Here is a 22,076-nt window from a genome sequence, read left to right on the forward strand (position 1 = left end):
TCTAGTTCCCTCCCAGTCCGCTTTAATAAAGGAGTGGACTGGGAAATAACATCCTAACCCCCCCCAGCTAACCTTCCTCCCTTTTCCCCTCTCCGCCCTGATCCCTAAACCCCCACTAACTAAGAACTTAAGAACCTCATTGTTTTTTATTTTTCAACTTACTGTTGCTCTCCCGAGCAACAGTAAGTTGTGCACGCCGGCTGGTTGCCAGCGTGCAGTCCCAGCTGGCCCCCGTCCTGCCCTGCCCAGACCCCCACCCCCACCCCTGGCGCATATTTCATGGTGCACACAGAAGAGTCGGCTGTGTGCACCGTGAGATACGCGCGTGGCCACAGGCGATCTAAAATCCCCGCGGCTCGAGTGCGGCCCAGCCAGGCACGTATCTCATGGTTTTTATGCGTGCTGGCGATTTAAAATTATGCCTTATAGGAGTAATTTCCATTTTTTCTTCATTAATGTGGTTAATGCGTTAGCCCAGTTTAGTAAATAGGCAAATGTCATATTTGCAAACCGAATCTCCCCAAGCTGAAGCATTTTCCAGGATGAACTATATTCAGGCCCACCTCTTTCAGCACTCTAAAATACATAACATGCCCATCTTTTTATCTTTTCAAAATATGCTCTTGTTTACAAAGTCAATAAACTGACTGTATGGTGCTTACCTCTCCATTAAGAAAACAGTAAAGGACAGCCACTACAAAACCCTGGAGTGAAAAACAGAGACATTAGACATTTCCAAGCTGCAGGGTTAGATTTCACCTTAACCAAAACCTCCAGCAAAAAGGCAGACTCTTCCAATAATCTCCTTTTTCCAGTCTGATGTTACAGCATGCTATGCATGCACACATACTTACCCACCAGCGTTTTTCACTTTACTAACAACTATGGTTTTGTGTACCTTTTGGGTTAGAAATACTGCCCATTAAACTGATGAGTTTAAGAGATGGAACAAACCATGACGAGAGTGAATTGCTTCACAAAGAGCATGATTCACCCAAAGTCATTTTGGTCTGTGGAGGCCAAATAGTGGGATATTCATGAACATTCAGCCAAAATATAAGATGGGGAGCATGACAAGAAGAGCCAGCATAGGCCTTAGGTTAATGCTTGAGACTCTTCCAGAAAGAAAGCTTGCAAACTCCCACTCATATAAGCAACTTTTAGTTGTGTACAAAATCTATAAGGCTCCTCTCTTCGGCTTGTGGCAATCTGGGGCAAAATGCTGCTGCAGATGTGAGACTCCAATTAATTCCTATAGGAGTAATTTTGACAATTGTAAAGCTCCATTTTGCTTGTGGGAAAATAACATCTTCTACAATCACACTTTTTTTTTTTACCCAGATAACTTTCCTCAGTATTCAGTGTTAACATACCAGATAAGTGCTTCACTGAATATATCTGGATAATTATTTTCCAACCAAACTTACCAGCTAAATGTATCCTGGTAGTGCTTAATACCTGCACTCAGTGGCTAAAATGTAACCATAACACTGGAATGCCTCTATCACTGCCTGTCTGATTCCAAGACAAGACCGCCCTAGTTCTGAAAATCTGCTCTTAACAGCTTTGTCTCTGCCCGCCCCTCTCCACACACAATTACAAATTATGCATACGTAATATCAGATTATGCTTATATACTTATATACTATCAGAGCATTCAGTCTTCAGAGATAAAAAATATCACTTAGAATAACATCTAATGTATATTATATTCACATGCACTGCTGCGGTGCCAACCAGAAAGCCCTGCAGAAAAGGCACTTGGAACCCCTATTGTCAGCTTGGCCCTCAGAAAGGCATGATTAAACTGAATTACAAGTACAGCATAGTAAACCTCCCATACCAAAACAGCACTAACTGCCAGCACTATAACCAGCCCTGCCAATGAAAAGGCAATACAAATACTACACGAGGTCCTAAAACAACAATACACCTCCTATTAGGAAAAAAGAATGAGCTAGGCTGCTTTAGATCCAATAACAAAAGAAACTAACCAAAATTAATATTTTGGCCATGCATGTCCCTAATATATAAACTGCTTATAGTGCATATTTGCAATACTTTGTGGATATTCATGAAATTCAACATAGATTAGTAGAAAAGCCTTGCTGAGTCTTGCTGCTAATATTTATGATCATGTGTTGGGGCATTTGCAGAAGTTTTAAGGGCCAAATGCAGATGAAGGGTAAGTATTATACCTTTTTTGGTTGCTGCCACAACCAAGGGTTGAGGTGCAGCATGTGTTAAATTAATCATAATGTGCTGGGGAGCAGGAAGCTAAGCCTTTCTGTTATGCTTTCTTGTATAGCTCCATGAAGGTAATTTTCAAAATGGGTTTATGCATGTAAATAAAAGGCTCCTTATAAAATTGTGCAGGGTTTGAGCACATAAAAGTATGCCTATAACTCTAGTTCATGAATAATTTTATGCTCACATAAGGGAGGGAGTTGGGATTTACATGCAGATTTGTGTGCAAGCAAATTAATTTACACCAGTTACATGCTGCAAAGGTACAACTTTGTGCGGATTAGTCTGCGCTCATTATTTTGGATACTTTTCGAAGTGAACTTATGTGTACGTTTGCTTTGAAAACTGGTGTAACTTGTATGTTTTGGCAAGCCATAGGTTATGCAGGTTGTTATAAAATTAACTTCTATGTTTGCTAACAATCTGGACTGTATCACTGAACAGCCAGGGACCATTTCAGTGCCTTACCTGGAATGAGCCAAGAATGAGCTCAAAGATCATTTTGACTTCCGACTTGAAGTTATCAGGGAAAAAGGCAAACATAATGTAATGAATTCCAAAAAGAGGAATCAGCAGTAATGTAGACTTGGCCAATCTCCTATTGAAAAGAGGGAAAAAAACAAACAAACCACAAAGAAGCATTGTAAAAATGGAAACGTGAATGCGTGGAGAAAAGGAGAGCGTGCCACAGTCCACGATAGTACAGCTAACACAAAATCTGACAAGCAAATTAAAAACATTTGATCTGCACAGTTGCCATAGACTAGGTCTTTTTTTGGTGACAGTTGGTCCAATCTGTAGTATTACATACTGCACCTAATGCCTTCAGGCATCACTGGTGGCTGAAGATGGATTCCTGTGACAGACACACGCTGACCACCGAACCAACAAAGACGGAAGCTGAGGGAAGCTGGAAAGCCACTGAAATGTGCTTTTTTCACAGGTGCCCATCCTTCCAGCACTTCTCCAGCTTCCTTCTCCGTTGGCTCCGTAGTTAGCATGGGTCTGTCAGACGCGTCAGTCTTCAGCCACCAGTGATGCCCGAAGAGGCCGAAGCTCAGCATCAGGTGCGGTATGATGATGTCACAAATCGGGCCCAGCTCTCACATTGTTCCATGTTAATAGCTACCCTCACGGTTTGTGCGAATCGTGCTCCTTTCGCTGAAATGCTAAGCTAAACCTCTTTCTTATTCGCCACCTGAGGCTAACGGATGTCTGATCCTTTAAAATGCACGGGCGACACAAGCCTGGAATTTATATTCCTACTTTACTGAAAAGGAGGGCTCCGTTCCCCTCCCCCCCCCCCCCCCTCTCCATAACATCGCATCATTTTTCACATGTGACGGCAGCACAACCAGCCCTGTTGGCATCTGGGATAATTTGCTTGCAATTTCACAATAAAAAAATGTCCTTAGAAAATATCAGGTGGCGGGGAAGAAATGATATGTGAACTGCAGAATAATAATGACAGTATTCATGCTACTTTTTCAGGCAGAAACAGCAATGGCAGTAAACTAATTCCATCTCCCCGGTCTCTGTGAAAACAAAGTCAACTTAAATACATGGCAATTTATAGTGTTGCTAAATTCCTTGTTGCTTCCAAGTTGTGAATAGAAGTGGGTGTGGATGAAGGACTTTCCCCTGTAAGATACATTCCTGCATGCGGTAACAAGCTATGCTGCTATCATCAACACTATTTATTTAAGAACATATTTTCACCTGGCAGTTTCCTGCTGCTCCTCTGGGCTTTCAGTTCAGTTGGACCCAGGGCTGGGATCTCATGCCACGAACCTTCATTCACAACTAGGGGGAGTGCACCACCGGCCCTCAGCTGAGCCAGGGTTCCTTCTGACAACCTTGCAATTTTGGAGGCTGAATCTGGCCCCCAGCTGCTGCCAGGGCATGCCGACAAAGGCTCTTCCTCCCCACCACTCACCAGGGGTTAGGAATGCTGCCCGCACAGCATCCCCGGCCCCGGCTGCCCCGGGGGTGCACAGAATACTGAAAGCCGGGAATCAAATCCAGGTCCATCCACGTGACAGTGCACAGTGCTGCCACAGAGTCACAAGGCCAGATAACCCACCCACAATATTTATCAACACACAGTGGCCAATTAACAGTTCTTTCTGTTTTTGTTTTGTTTTCTGTCTGGATCAATTCAAAAACAATCCCCCTGGTTTTCTTAAAGGCTGCATAAATTAGACTGCAAATACGTGCTTAAGTTACACCAATTTTGAAAGCGAACTTAAGCTCATAAGTTTGCTTTGAAAATTATCCCAGCAAATCTACCTGTACTCCAATGTATGCATACTTTGAAAATATACAAGGATTCACTTAATCCCAATTTTACCCCCTGGAATGCATTCACTCGTTGAAGGTAAACTTGCGTGCATACATCACATATGCACATACATTTACCCGAATATCAGGCAGGAAATTTTGCAAAAGACTATTTATGTGTGTAAAACACTGTTTTGCCCAAGGAAATGCCTTTGAAAATTACCCTCCCCAGGGATCTGCATGAAAGAGCAGGTGAAAGAACAGACTGATCATTGAAAAATGTGGTCTTTTCTAACATTTCTCCACAGTACAGTAGCGCTGGATTAATTCTTTTCACTGTGTCAATTTCTTTTTTTGTCCATGCAGACTCTTTTCCTTGCTATACATGTGACTCCCCTTCTGATGTGCAAACAGTAAGTTAATGATTTGCAATTTAATATAGGCCAGGAGTTCAGAAGGGTCTAGCTGGTTAACTTGAGGAATCATTTGGCCAGGCGCAGCACACTGATTAGCTAAATATAGCTGCTCAAAATGTGGGTGTTCCCAGAATGGCTGGGTTGGAGGGAGGGAGGGAGGGAGGTAGGACTTAGCTGGCTAGTGCAAATGTTTTATTTCTATGACTGTAAAGTATGCAATGCCCTGAAAAAGGCATTTTGGCTGCATCATGATGTTATTTGAGGGGGTAATTTTAAAAGTGTCTTCTTCAGGAAAAAAACTGTGTTTTGCACATAGAAGTGGCCTTTCCCACAATTGCCTGAGTGATATGTTTGACATCACACAGACAATGTCAACAACATTATCTATGTCGTTTCTTGTTGTTTTCACAATTAAATGATAGAAAAAAAACAAAACACCAAATGCCTTCTATCATTTTAGTGCACACGCTTTCTGAAACATATAAAACGAGAAAAAAAAAATGAGATAACATGATTGAAAATGAAAATCAACCCTTAGTCACTCTTTTGAATTTCCCTTTTATTTTATTTTTTGATTTATTTATTTATTTAATTTTTATTTAATTTTATTTATTTTATGTTATTATTTTATTCTATTTCATTCCATTTATGTCTTCCGCTTTTCCCCACTCCTTTTTATACATACCTGCTCCCTAACTAAGCCTAGTACAAGAACAACAAATTTTGAATTATACAATTACTGGACTTTTATAACTTATGACCTTCATTACTATGTAATCCAATCCAATTCTTATCTACCTTGATTACTATGTAATTTAAATTGTATATTTAGTTTTTCTTCTCATTGACTATTACTTAAAGTTGCTTAAATGTTCATTGTTCCATGTAAGGCCATCTGGCAAGTTTTTGTTCTTTGTAAACTGGTTTGATTTGCATCTAATGTAGGAAGATCGGTATAAAAAAACCCCAAAAATAAATAAATAAATAAATAAGAAGATACGGCACGAAACAATATTTTTTGGCCCTTAGTGGATAAACTCGTGCACACATGTCATGTTTGTGCACGAGTTTATCCAGATTGAGCAGAAGTGTTCCTGGGCAGGGTTAGGGTGGGATTTGGACTTACACGCATAAAGGTGAATTTTAAAAGTCTGGCGTGTGCATTAATTAGGGGACACACAAATAAGTTGGGCTCGTGCATGCCGAGCGGATTTTTAAAGCCCCTGGATCTGCGCGTATCTCCCGTAGCGCACGCATCTCAAAAGTTTTCAAAAAGAGACAGTTTGAAAGTTACCGTCATACTTTGTAAAATAAGTTTGTATGCATGTACATTTCCAGAAAAGGTTTGTGCACACCAATTAGCATGTGTAACTTGTGTGGTGTAGATTTGGTGGGAACTAAAACATTAGAGTAACTTCTTGAGGTAATTTTCAAAGGGGTTCCACACGTAAAAATAGTATGTTATGCATGTATATATGGTTTTGTAATCCCATTTTCCCAAGGGGGATCACCTTCCCAGCCCTGGGGAGTATTTACTGGGCTCAGCCAGGATGGGGAATTACAGAGTCTCTCAGGGCACTGTGGGTTGGGGACAAAACCATTTGCAGGGCTCAAACCACAAGGAAGACATAAGAAGTCTCACAAAGTCGAAAAAATTCCAATATCCACTCTTCCCTTGAGCTCCAAAAATTAAAACATTTAGTTTAAGACATATAAAAAATAGCAGTAGAAAAGACATTTTGGTTCAAATCCCTGTCCATGTCCATAGTCACGTTACTTTCTTCTTAGTCAGATCACAAAAATAACAAAAAAAATTGCAGTCCAATATATTCCACTTCCTAGCTGTTACACCTTTTCTCTTCTTCGCTATTCCCCAGAATCTCTGCAGCTCTAGCTCACTTTCCCACAGTATCTCTCCATATCATCTCCTCAGGAGCAGCTTCCATCGTGATTATAAGTGCAGTTTACAATTAGTTGGTAGGGTGTGTTAGGATTTGTGAGTATGTGGGCCCTTGGCCGAGGTGAGAGATGGTACCACCCATGGGAGGTGCCCCATGAGCCTGTACATTGTGGGTAAAGGCTCATGGGGCAACAGAGTCCTGGAGAGAGAGAGTGAGTGGAGAGGAGAGGACAAGAGAGCCAGAGATGGTGACCCCAGGGGGTAGAGCCACGGGGCATCAGCCCGGGAAGCTGAAGTCAGTTCTAGCTAGAATGTCCTTGAGTCTTTATTAAAGAAACAGAGTGACACTGCCCACAGAGTGGGGAGTGAAGCAAAGAGTCACACAGACACTGAGGTGCCACAGGTCTGTGCAGTGGGGTATACTCATGGAGATGTCCTCAGTAGAAATGAACGGTGATGGTCCGTAGAGTGGGGTACACTGGTGAGGGTTCCTCAGTAACATTGGTATGGCAATGGTCCTCAGAGCGGGGTACGCCAATGAGGGTCCTCAGCAGTGTTGGTAAGGCAGTGGTCCGCGAAGCGAGGTACACTGAAGAGGGGTCCTCAGTAGAGACAGTGCAGCATGAATCAGCAGAGCGGGATACACCGAAGAGGGTTCCTCAGTAGGGTTGGTATGGCAATGGTTCACAAAGCAGGGTACACCAAAGAGGGTTCCTCAGTCGTGAAGGTACAGCAAGAATCCGGGGTACTCACAGTAGCAGAGTGAAGGTTCCAGAGGAAGCCCTGGGGAATGGGGCAGGTAGCAGTCCAAGATGCAAGGCCCTCCGAGGAGCGGATAGCCAGAGACAGGATAGGGCCCCCGAGGAGTGGGTACCCGGAACGTCTCTTGTCAAGGAAGCAGGAGCTGGACACAGGTCCAAGGTGAGCAGATTCAGCAATGAGGGAACTCATTGCTAAGTCGTAGGCAGGCAGGGCCAGCTGGCATAAATGTCCAAGAGAAATGATGTCATCCTGGGGGGAGACGCCCCCGAGGTTCCCGCCATGACGTGAATAAGACTGGCCCGAGGGCGCACGCGCGCATCTAAGGAACTCCCAGGGCAAGATGGCGATCGACAGCGTCTATGCCTTGCGGGAAGGCCCAGGAATTAGGGCATGCAGGCTGGCGATAGCTGGCAGAGGCTGCCAGTCTCCCCAGAGGAGTCAATGCAGGAAGGCATAAGGTGAGCAACAGCGGTCGCAGCCATCTGCGACCGACGGGCGTAACAGGGTGACGGGAATAAACAATGTAAAAGGGCCTTGAAGTTAAGCCCCTCCCACAGGGAACCCTGGACACTGAAAGATAATTAACATTTAGGGCAGAGCTTTCCAAACTTTTCATGTTGGTGACACACTTTTTAGACAAACATAATTTCGGGACACAGTAATTCAGTCTACTAGCAAACCGGAGATTAAAGGTTAAACGAATGAAATGTATTTCGACAATTTATGTATGTTTCCTTAAATATATACATAATAAAATGTTTCACGACACAACATATCTTGTGAAAACCTTTCATTTATATTAAAACTATATAATATTCCAAGATTAATGTTATTGTTCTAATTTATGAGTAACAATAATAAAACAAAGTTATTGTGTTATTCAATTTACCTCTTTAATGAGATATATGAGCTTGATGGGATGAACACAGATTTGAATATTTGGTGTTAATAAGAAAGTCCAAAGGGTCTTCTGCATAATTTTAAAAAGCTGGCCAGTTTCACACTATATAATTATTTGATAGCCTCATTCAACTAATTCTATTTGGCTATGAGAGTGAAGTCTGGAATTTATAGGAAGGGACAGAATGTCAATATAAATCCTGCACCTCCAGTTCTGTAACTCTGTGCATCCACTGAAATTCCCCCAAACAATGGAGCTTGGATGTTTCCCTTACAGCTCATCATAGTAAAAGATATTTTCAAATGCTAGTGTCACCTCACAGTAACAGCAGCACAAACATCTTCCTCTGCCAGGCACATTGTGAACTAAAATAAAACCTCGCAAAAAAGACACTCAAAATCTATACTGCAATCCCATTGTAACATAACAGTAATAACACCAAGGACTCAAACAACAATACCCCTCTACCTGTGAAAACTCAAAGGTAAATATTAAACTGGGTCCTAGAATACAAATACACCACCTACTGAGGAAACAAAACAAACCCGATTCCTATAGATCCCTATGCTAGCAGAATCTCTCATCATGGTCACACACACACAGAGCAGAGACAGACCCTCACCAAATACAGAATACAAAATAAAGGAGCACAAATTAAACAAAAACTGAAATGGAAACCCCAAGAAGCCAGACTCTGTGTATTAACAATGGAAAAACAGAACCACCATTCCTCATAAAACAAATAAAATCAAAAAACAAAGCATCAGTTATAATTGTAAAACCATACTAATAAAAGAATATTTTAAAACTACTGATAAATAGAATTTCTATTAATTAAAATCATATACATTTTTTACAATTTCCCAAACACCAATAAAATATTTCAAAACAGCACATATATCAAATAACACCCAATAATTAAAACTAATAAGGATTTTAAAAAGCCCCTGCTGTCCATACGTGGGAGTTCTTGATTTCCAGTCACCCTGATATTGTCCAGGATTAGGAGGTTATCCTCTCTCACACAGACTCACATGTCCATTCTCTCTCACACATACACTGTCACATACATACACATTCATGCTCTTATACCCACCATAACCTCTCGCTCTCACAGACACTGACACACTCTCAGGCTCTAAGACACTCTCTCCCCCTCCACACACAAACTCTTACTCCCCTGGATTTTCTCATACACACTCGCTCTGGCTCCCTCACATACACACACACCCAGGCAAGTTCCCAATCATTCTCACCCACTGAAACTGACCCCCAGGCAGGCTCCCATTCATTTTCACACCACTCCCTCACCATCCCCCAGGCATGCACACATTCATTCTCACACACACATACACACACCACACACAGGCCGGCAACTATTCTCACACATACAAACCCCAGGAAGACACCCATACATTCTCATGCACTGACACACCCTCAGGCCGGCACCCATGTATTCACACACATACATCCCAGGCAGACTCCCATTCATACACATGCACACACTAAAGGCAGACCCCCTCTCTTTCTTTTGCCAGCAACCTCGGAGCCTCTCTCATTCCTCTGCTGCCACTGTCACTGCTGCCACATGGCTATTTGGGAGGCGCTGATTGCTGCTATTGGCACTGAAGCCCATTCTGCTGCCTCCTCTGTGCAGGCCCCGTGGGCTTCCACTTCCTCCATGTTGATCTCGTACATTGTGAGATCCGCATGGAGAAAATGCCACTCTTGCACATTACCAAAGATTACATGTGCCAATCAGTAAAAAGTAATTTATTTCTTTTTTTTTTACCTTTGCTGTCTGATCTTAGTTTTCTAATCGGTTTTGTCACAGGTTTTTTTTGTTCCACCTCCCCTTTCTTATTTTTTTGCCAATTCCTTTCATATTGTCTTTTTTTTCTATTTCTTTTCTCTCCATCTATCTTCTTCCCTCATACATTCAGTCAGGTTCTCATTCTCACATGCTTTCTCTCTCTCTCTCTCACACACACACACACACAGGCTCTCACATGCTCTCTCTCATACAATCATTCATACAGTCTCTCTCTTGCACATGCTGTCTGACTCTCACACACCCAGGCTCTCTCTCACTCCCACATGCTGTCTTGCTCAAGCACAGGCTCTCACTGTCACATGCTCTCTCTCTCATACAATCATTCATACACAAGTCTCTCTCTTGCAATACTGTCTGACTCTCACACACCCAGGCTCTCTCTCACTCCCACATGCTGTCTTGCTCAAGCACAGGCTCTCACTCCCACATGCTGTCTTTCTCACACACACACACTCTCACATGCTGTCTCTGCAAAAATTCAGGTTCTCACTCCCACACCCAATCTCTCAATTCACCTCATACAGGCACCCAATTTCTCAACTCACCTCATACAGACACCCAATCTCTCAACTCACCTCATACAGGCACCCAATCTCTCAACGCACCTCATACACACACACAACTCATCGGGCCCTCAGCCTCTCTCTTACCTCTGGGCCTCCTCTTCACGGGTTGCTGCAGGATGGGCTCTGCAGCGGCCCTGATCTTCTCTGGCCGATCGCGGCGACTCTGATCTTCTCGGGCCGATCCGCGGTGGAGACCCTGCTACCTGGCCTGCTCCTCTTCTGCACGTGGCTGATGCTCCACCTCCTTCCTGCCCGTACGGCTCCGGCAACATTTTTCTTCCGGGGCCGCGCGGGCAGGAAGGAGGCAGAGCACCTGCTCTTCCTCTTTTCTGCCCGCGCGACTCCGGCAACATTTTTCTTCCGGGGCCGTGCGGGCAGAAAGGAGGCGGAGCACCTGCTCTTCCTGCTTTCTGCCCGCGCGGCTCCGGCAACATTTTTCTTCCGGGGCCGCGCGGGCAGAAAGGAGGCGGAGCACCTGCTCTTCCTGCTTTCTGCCCGCGCGGCTCCGGCAACATTTTTCTTCCGGGCCGCATGGGCATGAAGGAGGAGGAGCACCTGCGTGACATTTTTCTTCGGGCCGTGGTGGAGCTTACGTCAAAGTATCGCTGTGCTTACAGCACAGCGATACTTTGCTACTCAGCCGCCAGTGGGATGAGGTCCACCGGCGGCCGCATTGGCTCCCACTTGCCGGTGTGTCACGTGCACCGGGCTTGCGCGACACACCGGCACACTGCAGGCGACACACTAAAGTGTCGCGATACACACTTTGGAAAGCTCTGATTTAGGGTCTGGACTGAGATGTGAAACTTTGAGTTCACTATCTGCATTTCCCCAATTAGGGGTTACACTTACAATATCTTCTTTTACTTTGCCCACTGCTTATAACTTCCCCTATCCAGCAAACAACTCCTTGAGGTACTCCCCCATTTTAACAAAGTTAGGTTTCCTGAAGTCTAGCACTATCATTTTTCAATCTACCTTCACTGCTTGCATTCTAATAGTAAACCACACCATTAGGTGATCAGTGGATCCCAGATGATCACACATTATGATATCAGAAACACTACTGGGAAACAACGAGTCCTGTATTACTCCCTCCATTTGGGCTTCCATTACTAGTTGATGGAGCAGTTCTCCCTGCAGAGAATCCAGGATCTCTCTGCTTCTAGAAGACACCACAGCTGGGATGTTCCAATTAACATCTGGAATATTGAAACCACCTAGCAATATCTCCTCCCTTTCATAGTAACACAGTAAATGAGAGCAGATTAAGACCAAATGGTCCCTTCAGTCCACCCAGGAAGTTGCTTTTCTTGTATTTTTGTGTGCTCCATGCAGGATACCCCCATGCCTTCTATTAAGGATTGTAACTGCTACTCTATACAGGTTACCCCCATGTGGATATGTTACATCTAAAGTTAACATAGTTACCCCATTTCTTTATTTCCATCTTTTAGCCTCAAAGGATCTACAGTGTTTATTCATGCCCTCTTGAATTCCATTACTACTCTCACTTCACCATCTCTTGGAGGAGGGCATTCCAGGCATCCATCAACCTCTCTATAAAGACATATTTCCTGATGTTGGTTCTGAGTCGTGCCCCCGGAGTTTCATATTGTAACTCCCTGTTCTACAGTTTCCTTTCCAATGGAAAAGGTTGGATGTTTGCAATTCATTAATAACTTTCAGGTATTTGAAAGTCTATATCATATATCTCATGCACCTTCACTCCACCAGGGAATATATATTTAGTTCCTTCAGCCTCTTCAGATACATTTTGGTCTCCTTTTTCAGGACCACTTCCATCCTATCTCTATCCTCATTTAGATACGGTTTCTGGAACTGAACATAGTACTCCAAGTGAAGCCTCACCAAAGGCTGTGCAAGGGCATTGTCACCTCCTTTCTTCTTCTGGTTATTCCTCTTGCTATGCAATCCAACAACCCCGTGGCTTTAGCAACTGCTTTGTCACATTGTTAGGGGGACAATGGTTGGCTGGTTCTGATGAAATTACAATGGTACAATATTGCATTGCTATTGCCATGTTTACTTTGCATAACAATTGACAGTATTTGGCACTGCTGTTACTTAAATTGTAACTTATCTTGTTTTTTTCACCTATTCAGTCTTCTGATTTACCATAAGTTTAGCAAAACATTTACCTTGTCCTTTCTTGCTGTGGTGATTTATCTATGATGCAGAGTTATATAAATAAGCGGATTCCTAAAAGAAGGTGCCAGATGTGGTATTGGGGGGAAGGGGAAGATGTCGACCCCTACAAGCTATGAATTGGTATAAATGTACTACTATTCTTCCATGGCAATTTCCCCCCATGTCTGAAAAACACACACACCTCGGTGGAAAGAACTAGAGATGCTCCATTCCCTTTTTCCAGATTAATCTATACTACATCCTCCATACCTCATAAGCCCTGCAATTTTGTTGCTTTAATTTTAATTTTTTATATACCACTTGTTATCTCTTTCTTCCTACCCTTTCCTTTCTGAATAAGCTGTAGTCCAGTATAACTATATTCGAGTCACGGTTTTCCATGTACCACATCTCTGTGGCAGCCACTACATCCAAATCATCTTCTTCCGTGATTGCCTTTAGATCTGGGACTTTAGTTCCCATATTATAAAATCTGTGTACATAACTTTCCAGATGTTGCCCTTTTCCCCACATTTCTCCATAAGTGTTTAAAGATTTTGTTACTTGAGTACTTTTCCTTACCTTTATTTATTTCTTTATTTAAATTCTTTTACTATACCAAGACGCGGTCATATCGTACCGGTTTACAATAGAACAGGGGGAAACCAATTAACAACTATATAGAAGGTAAAAAGTTACATCAAACAGGGAGCAAAAAACATGGGAGCTGGAGGACAGGAAAGATTTTTTAAAACGATTTATCTATGATTTACCTTAGCACTTTGTTTACCCATCCCCATTGACCAAACATTAATGCCTTCCTCAGATTGTTTGCCAGTCTGTTCTGGAAGCTGATGAGCAGTGTAGTGCTTTATTAACCGTGAGTTTAGTTTCTCAGTGCGTGTTTTATAAATGTTTCTTTTGCATAACTTGTTTTCATATTTTGAAATTCACTTTTAAAAAACTGGACCTGCAAAGTCCGCAGGTAGTTTGCCTCAAGGCCCTGTACCGGGCCTTCTTTTTTTCTCTCTACACTTCCTCCTTCAGTGCTCTCATCTCCTCCCATGGCTTTCAGCACTGCTTTTATGCTGAAGACTTACGGATGTACCTCTCTGTACCAGAAATTTCAACAAAAATCAGGTCCCAGACTGACATTGCTGCTTAGATGTCCTGTGGAAACCTCTTACTTAACATGACCAAGATGTTTAATGCATGCATATATCCAACAAGTAATACACATTGGGGCAGATTTTAAAAGCCCTACGTGCTGAGCCTATTTTGCATAGGCCCGTCGACGTGCGCAAAGCCCCGGGACGCATGTATGTCCCGGGGCTTGAAAAAAGGGGCGGGGTGGGGGCGGTCCAGGGCAGGGGCATGGCCAGGGGCCTCCGTAGGGCTGCTAGGCCGGGGGATTGCGCGCCGGCACTTGACCGGCACGCGCAACCTACGCCTGCCCAGAGGCAGGCGCAACTTGTAAAATAAAGGTTAGGGGGGGGGTTTAGGTTGGGCTGGGGGGGGTCGGTTAGGTAGGGGAAGGGAGGGTAAGGAGGGGGGGCGGTATGGGGAAAGCCATTGGGGCTCCCCTAGGGCTCAGCGCGCACAAGGTGCACTAGTATGCACCCCCTTGTGCGCGCCGACCCCGGATTTTATAAAATGCGCACGCGTAGCCGTGCATATCTTATAAAATCCGGGGTCAGCACGCATAAGGCTGCGCAAAATCAGCAGCCTGCGTGCGCCGAGCCGCACAGCCTGCCTCCGGCCGCTCCGAAATCGGAGCGGCCTCGGAGGGAACTTTCCTTCCACATCCCCCACCTTCCCTTCCCTTCCCCTCCCTTCCCCTATCTACCCCACCCCCCAGCCCTACCTAAATCCCCCCTAACTTTTGTTGTGCAAGTTACTCCTGCTTGAAGCAGGAGTAACTTGCGCGCGCCGCCTTGGCATCCCCCGGCACAGGCTGCAGTGCCGGGGGACTCGGGACCGCCCTCCTGGCCTGCCCCCAAACCATCGCCACGCCCCCTGTCCCGCCCCGGACCGCCCCCTGACCCGGACATGCCCCCAGGACACGCCCCGGACTGCCGACGCCCCCGGGCACGCCCCCTCCCACCCCTTTTATGAAGCCACGGGACTTAGGCGCGTCCTGGGGCTTTGCGCGCGCCAGTGGCCTATGCAAAATAGGCGCGCTGGCGCGCAAGTGCCCTGCGCATGTAAATTCGGCCGGATTTACGCGCGCAGGGCTTTTAAAATCTAGCCCTAAGTCTATTAACTTATACTAAAGCCTGAGAGACAGAATGAAGGCCGCACAGCGGTGTCTGAAATCTGGTAAGAACTCAGGGGGAGGGAACGTCGCTGCTTTCACAAGCCTTTGTAGTGTATAAGGAGAGACAGCAAGAAAGGGGGGGGGGGGACAGCGAGTCCTGGACGTGATGGTACGGCTGATCCTTTTGAAATATAAGCTTTTCATATCTATGTAGCAATTGTTATTATCTACCATTACTTCTTCTATATGATCTGATTTTATTTGTTCTATCCTCCTATTGCTCAAATAAACTTACTTTCTTACCTGAAACCATGATGTACTGAATCAAAGTTTGTGTGTGGCTCTTTGTGTTGGGGATAATCTCCTGGTTTTAAGCCCCCAGGTGCAATCCCAGTAATTGTGTGTGATTATCTGTGTAGTGTATAAGCCCCTGGGTTCAAGCCTCCAGGTTTAATCCCAGTAATTACGAGGAGCCATTTGTGTAGGGTATAAGCCCCTGGCTTCAAGCTCCCCCCAGGTATAATCTCAGTATTTATGTACATTTATATGAGATTAGCCCCCCCAGGTCTAAGCCCCTGGGGCAGGATACCAGTGTGCATGGTCTGAACCAGTAACACAAGATGGACCTTCTTATCTTTCCTCCCAAATCCATGGCATGTTCATCCTCCCTGTTCCCTTAGCTCATAACTTTGGGGGAGCATCTTTGATGCCTCTCTTTCTTTCTGAATGCACATCCATGATACTGTTAGAGTGGGAAAGTGCTACCAAAATGCTCATGCACTCTCTTATCACCTCTGCTTAGACTTCTGCAGCTTTTTCTTTGCAGGCCTCCTACTGAACCATCTTTCTTCACGGCAAAACATTTCTCCCTGAAATTTTTAAAATTATGTTCTTGTATTTTTGTGTGCAAATTATCAATTTTATTTGTATAACTGAAGTTGTCAATAGATGTTTCGTCTTCTAAAAGCCTTGTTATTCAGGTACACTTAATTATTTTAGAAAAATAAATGTGCCGTATGATGAATTTTTCAGTAAGCATCTATAACTTTTAGAGCAATTCATTACAAATAAGCAAACTGTCAGCAGTGACTAAATCTTATTATGTGGGCCAGAAAACAACAAAACATAAGAACATAAGAACATAAGAATATGCCATACTGGGTCAGACCAAGGGTCCATCAAGCCCAGCATCCTGTTTCCAACAGTGGCCAATCCAGGCCATAAGAACCTGGCAAGTACCCAAAAACTAAGTCTATTCCATGTTACCGTTGCTAGTAATAGCAGTGGCTATTTTCTAAGTCAACTTAATTAATAGCAGGTAATGGACTTCTCCTCCAAGAACTTATCCAATCCTTTTTTAAATACAGCTATATTAACTGCACTAATCACATCCTCTGGCAACAAATTCCAGAGTTTAATTGTCCGTTGAGTGAAAAAGAACTTTCTCCGATTAGTTTTAAATGTACCACATGCTAACTTCATGGAGTGCCCCCTAGTCTTTCTATTATTCGAAAGAGTAAAAAGCCAATTCACATCTACTAGACCTCTCATGATTTTAAACACCTCTATCATATCCCCCCTCAGCCGTCTCTTCTCCAAGCTGAAAAGTCCTAACCTCTTTAGTCTTTGCTCATAGGGGAGCTGTTCCATTCCCCTTATCATTTTGTTCGCCCTTCTCTGTACCTTCTCCATTGAATTATATCTTTTTTGAGATGCAGCGACCAGAATTGTACACAGTGTTCAAGGTGCGGTCTCACCTTGGAGCGATACAAAGGCATTATGACATTTTCCGTTTCATTCACCATTCCCTTTCTAATAATTCCCAACATTCTGTTTGCTTTTTTGACTGCCGCAGCACACTGAACCGACAATTTCAATGTGTTATCCACTATGACGCCTAGATCTCTTTCTTGGGTAGTAGCACCTAATATGGAACCTAACATTGTGTAATTATAGCATGGGTTATTTTTCCCTGTATGCATCACCTTGCACTTGTCCACATTAAAATTCATCTGCCATTTGGATGCCCAATTTTCCAGTCTCACAAGGTCTTCCTGCAATTTATCACAATCTGTTTGTGATTTAACTACTCTGAACAATTTTGTATCATCTGCAAATTTGATTATCTCACTCGTCGTATTTCTTTCCAGATCATTTATAAATATATTGAAAAGTAAGGGTCCCAATACAGATCCCTGAGGCACTCCACTGTCCACTCCCTTCCACTGAGAAAATTGTCCATTTAATCCTACTCTCTGTTTCCTGTCTTTTTTAGCCAGCTTGCAATCCACGAAAAGACATCGCCACCTATCCCATGACTTTTTACTTTTCCTAGAAGCCTCTCATGAGGAACTTTGTCAAACGCCTTCTGAAAATCCAAGTATACTATATCTACCGGTTCACCTTTATCCACGTTTATTAACTCCTTCAAAAAAGTGAAGCAGATTTGTGAGGCAACACTTGCCCTGGGTAAAGCCATGCTGACTTTGTTCCATTAAACCATGTCTTTCTATATGTTCTGTGATCTTGATGTTTAGAACACTTTCCACTATTTTTCCTGGCACTGAAGTCAGGCTAAAAGACAGCAGGGTGATGTGTTCCTGCCACTTGACTGAGTAACATTCCTAGGGAGTGAAGAATATTCCCCCAACTGATGAAAACTGCAGAACATGGGGAATCAAGAGTGTGCATAAGAAAGTCCTTGATTAAAAAAAAAAAAAAGGCTGGTAATGGTGAGAGCTTAAGGTCTCTCTACATTGTGGTAGTTTTAGAAAAAAACATATTTACAGTAGATGTTGGCAGAGGACGTCCATTTAGCCCATTCATTCTGCTCAGTTGCTCCCGCTTACACTCTGCAGCCCTGATTGCCACTCTTCCTTACCATCATCCCTCTCTGCGCTAAGGAGATATCTTAAGGGTCAGTTGAAGAAGCCTGAATGAATGAGGGAGGCTACTTCTTATTCTTTTTTTTGCTGTTATATGGCAAGTATAATAACCAAGCCATCTTCTTTCCAGTGCTTGGCATCCAGCAGTCCTTGTAAAATTATACCAAAAGTTTACCACTGTTCTGTGCTAGTTGGCCCTGTCCCCCCTTCTTTACAGGCTTCCCCTACTCTATACGGGATGAGTTTGTCAATTCGATATTTTAGCCCTGTGCACTGCCATATCTCAACCCCCTTCTTTTCTTTTTTTAGCCTACCCCTCTCCCTCTCTTGCCCTTACCATCCTTGGTATTTGTCTGAAGCGTGTTTGAATTCAAGATTTTGCTTCCTACCCCCCACTCTGCTGGGCAGTTGATTGCAGGCATCTACCACTCTCTCAGTAAAACGGTATTTTGTCATATTTCCTTTGAGACCCACTGTCTGCATATTATTGTACTTGTATCTTGATGCTGTAGCTTGCCTCTGATTTGTATTAAAACTCAGTCACATTAGATCAGGAAGGATAACTTGTTCAGTACTTGTTCACCCTGGTAGCACTTGGGCTTCTATGAAGTAAAAGGTTCATTGCTCTATCTCCGAGTTCTGACTTCTTTCATAACATTCTGCTTGGGCAACCCACTACAAATATGAGAGATATAAGCTAAGGTATTGTCTGCTGCTGCTGGATACCAACCTTGATTTAAACTATGACTCCATTATTGGTTATGAAGCAAGACTTCAGATAATGAAACCATTTATTTCCACTACTGGCCTGCTTTAGCACAAATTCAATAATATTTCTGAAACTGTGAAATCAAATTTGACTGACAATACAATATTTCATCTATTTGGCAATTTTGCACCACTAGTCTCTAACCTCAGGTTAGTGACAGTTATGAACACAGATTTCTAGCTGAAACTGCAGCAGAATTGAAGCTGAGTTTGCACCATCAAATATAACACCATAAAATCCAGGCTGCAAAGCAGAACTTTAGAACTTACGAATATTGGGTATTCTCGTTTCTTCCAACATCAGGAGAAAGCAGTTTTTGGACCAGAATGCGGATAATGCAGATGAAGAGAATGAAGTTTGCCTGTGTGAAGGCAGAGAAAAGCAAAATAATTTTAATAGCCATCACTGTGATTGTGACGGAGAAGCACCCACAAATGTGAAACCAGCAACTGAAACAAGCTAATAGGAGAAACTGTTATCCAAGGCAACTCAGCAAACTTTATTTTTAATTTTCTTGGCATTTGGTCGATGATCTAAATTCCTACTGTTCTGTGCATGGTATAGCGAGACAGGATAGCAGCCATCTTGGGCCTGACATCAGCCTGCTTGGGACTTTGTGATATACATCCCAAGTATGATGATGTCAAGCCCATAGAATACAGCTATACATGATGTACTGCTGGGCAGGGCCACGGGCTGATGACAAGGCAGAAAAGGAGTATTCAGCTTGTTAAGACAGAAGGTAACGAGGCCGCACAAATATCTGCAAACCAGACCTACAGTAAATCTCCATATATTTATAAAGGACAGGCTTTATAAATCACACAGGCTATTATGAAAGGAAGATTTCCCTAAAATTCTCAAACAGAAACATTTACATTATTCTACTTAAAACATATAAAGGTGGGGGCTTATGGCCTCAACAAGTAGAATGCACTGTACTGTAGAAGGCTACTAAAAGAAACATATAGAGCAGGCATATGTACAAATTACTACAGTAAAGAAACATCCACTTAAAAAGAACATACACATAACTCTTAAAAATATACAATACACATTCAGTTTGACAATGAGAATGTGATTTTATAAACACATTAGAAGGTCAGAGACATGCACATCAATAGGTTTGTTGGTAAGACTGCATATCATATACCACTGATAAAATGTATGCAAAATCTAATTTCACGAGAAGAATAAAACTTTTCTATTCAGACTACAAAACAACAATTCCTCAGATTTACTAAACGTTTTCATTTTGTTGTTTATTGCTATCCTTTTTATATTCATTTCTGGATGTTAATGGTTGAGGCTTCATAGCCCTGTGACCTTTTCTTGGCAGAACACTGCAGAGGTTTGCCATTGGCTTCTGCAGCCCACAGCACCTGGTCTTTTCTGGGGGGGGGGGGGGGGGGGGCAATCAGGCTAGTAGCCAAATCTGACACTGCTTAGGGATTTATTTAGAATTATCTATATCCAAATTGTGTTAATATTCAGTAATCTGGAGAGCAAAAAAAAAAAAAAAAATAGCCAGATAAATAAAGTCTGTGCAACTTTGTCTGGGACATTCAGTGAGACTTAGCCAGATAAGTCTGCTGCTGAATATCCCTGGATAACTTAAGCCGGTTAAGTTTTACCAGCTAGAGCCACCCCCCCCCCCCCCCCCCCCCAGCCTCTGCCTCTTTTTATCCAGCTGAGAAATTACTTACCCAGGTAAAATTTCTTGGGTGAGAAGGGTGAGAAATTAAATCTCAGAGTTCATCCGTCAAACTTAAAAGTTAGCTGGACAAATCCCTTTTGAATACGGACCTGTTAGTTTCCAAGTTCTAAAAAGATTGAGCTTTCCCGGGTTAATGTGGCTGGGGTGACAACAGCAAAACTTTTTAAACAAACAAAGCCCAAATCATTTTCTTTCTAAGCTATTTAAGGTAAAGGAGCAACAGATGGTCAAATCTATAATTCTATTTATTGTAGAGGAAAAATGTCATGCACTTGTCATTCGAATATATTTTTGAGCATAAAACTGACCAAATGACAGTGGAACCATATTTTCCTTTTGAAAATAAGAAAAAAAAATGCATTGATAAATTCTAGTCTCCTAAAAAGGAATACACTGTATTTCAATTAGAAGTATTTTTGTTTAAATATACATAAGCCAGTGTAGAAAACAAATCATAGATGACAGGCAGATTCACTCTTTTATGATAAAGTCCTTTAGGATAGTTTAGCTTTATGCAAAATAATTATTTTGTAACTCAGAATATTTTGCTATTTTAGTTAAATGGCTTGTTCTTACTTTTCCATTTTTAAATAAGACTTTGTTTAGTAGAAACGGCACAGAGGGAAAGAAGAGTATTAATATAGCTCAAATCGCTAAACAGTTCTGAGTCCCAAATCTTGTTTTATACAGGAGGTGGTCCGTGTTTAGAAGCATTTAGATGAATAACTCAGAAATTATCCAGTTAAATGAATATTTGGGCACTTAGCCAGCTATATTTTAGCCAGCTAATAAGTTAGTCAGCTAGAATTTAGCTGGCTATGTTAAGGGCATACTGGCGTGTAAATAGGAGGTGTTGAGTTAGCTAGCTAGGTAAATAATCAGGTTAACTCCGACATTCAGATTTAGCCAGCTAACTTACAGGGTCATTCATCAAATCGCATTAGGGCCTCATCATGCGTTTGAATGCAAATTTTATAATGAGTATGCACAAGTTTGCCATTTATGTAAATGAGAGACTCTTATTGTATCTCACGAAAACTTAATGCACACTAATGTTTGGCCATGCTTTTTTTCCCCTGGCTGCTTTAAATGTATGGCGGGAACCCCAGGACCCAAGTTAAGGTCTCGGGCTTCCCACCGCACATCTAATGCATATCAGAGAGATTTTATTGTGACTCACTACCTTCACAGTCCGCGATAAAATATTTGCATTAAATTGACTTGTAATGACCTTCTTTGCATGCATTTGCATTATTCATGCATGTAAATCACATGCAAAGAAGGCCATTGTAATAGGAGAGGGTATCTGGGTAGGGAGATGCAAAATATTGTGTGATATATGCGATACAAGGCACATTAGAACCACAGGGGTAGATTTCATAAACTTGCGC

The 22,076-nt window shown here is 42.8% G+C and overlaps 1 protein-coding gene across 3 annotated transcripts in view; it reads right to left on the bottom strand.

Moving 5' to 3' along the window:
* Positions 1 to 22,076, bottom strand: part of VIPR1 (vasoactive intestinal peptide receptor 1) — a 510,641-nt gene that overhangs the window by 11,201 nt on the left and 477,364 nt on the right. For all 3 annotated transcript variants that reach the window (XM_029588347.1, XM_029588346.1, XM_029588348.1), the window contains exons 10-12: positions 19,238 to 19,329; positions 2,716 to 2,845; positions 663 to 704 (exon numbers count right to left, since the gene is read on the bottom strand). In XM_029588347.1, coding sequence (XP_029444207.1) covers positions 663 to 704; positions 2,716 to 2,845; positions 19,238 to 19,329 — 264 coding nt within the window. The remainder of the gene's footprint in view (positions 1 to 662; positions 705 to 2,715; positions 2,846 to 19,237; positions 19,330 to 22,076) is intronic.

Source organism: Rhinatrema bivittatum, chromosome 2, assembly GCF_901001135.1.
Source record: "Rhinatrema bivittatum chromosome 2, aRhiBiv1.1, whole genome shotgun sequence".
In the NCBI taxonomy this organism is placed as follows: Eukaryota; Metazoa; Chordata; class Amphibia; order Gymnophiona; family Rhinatrematidae; genus Rhinatrema; species Rhinatrema bivittatum.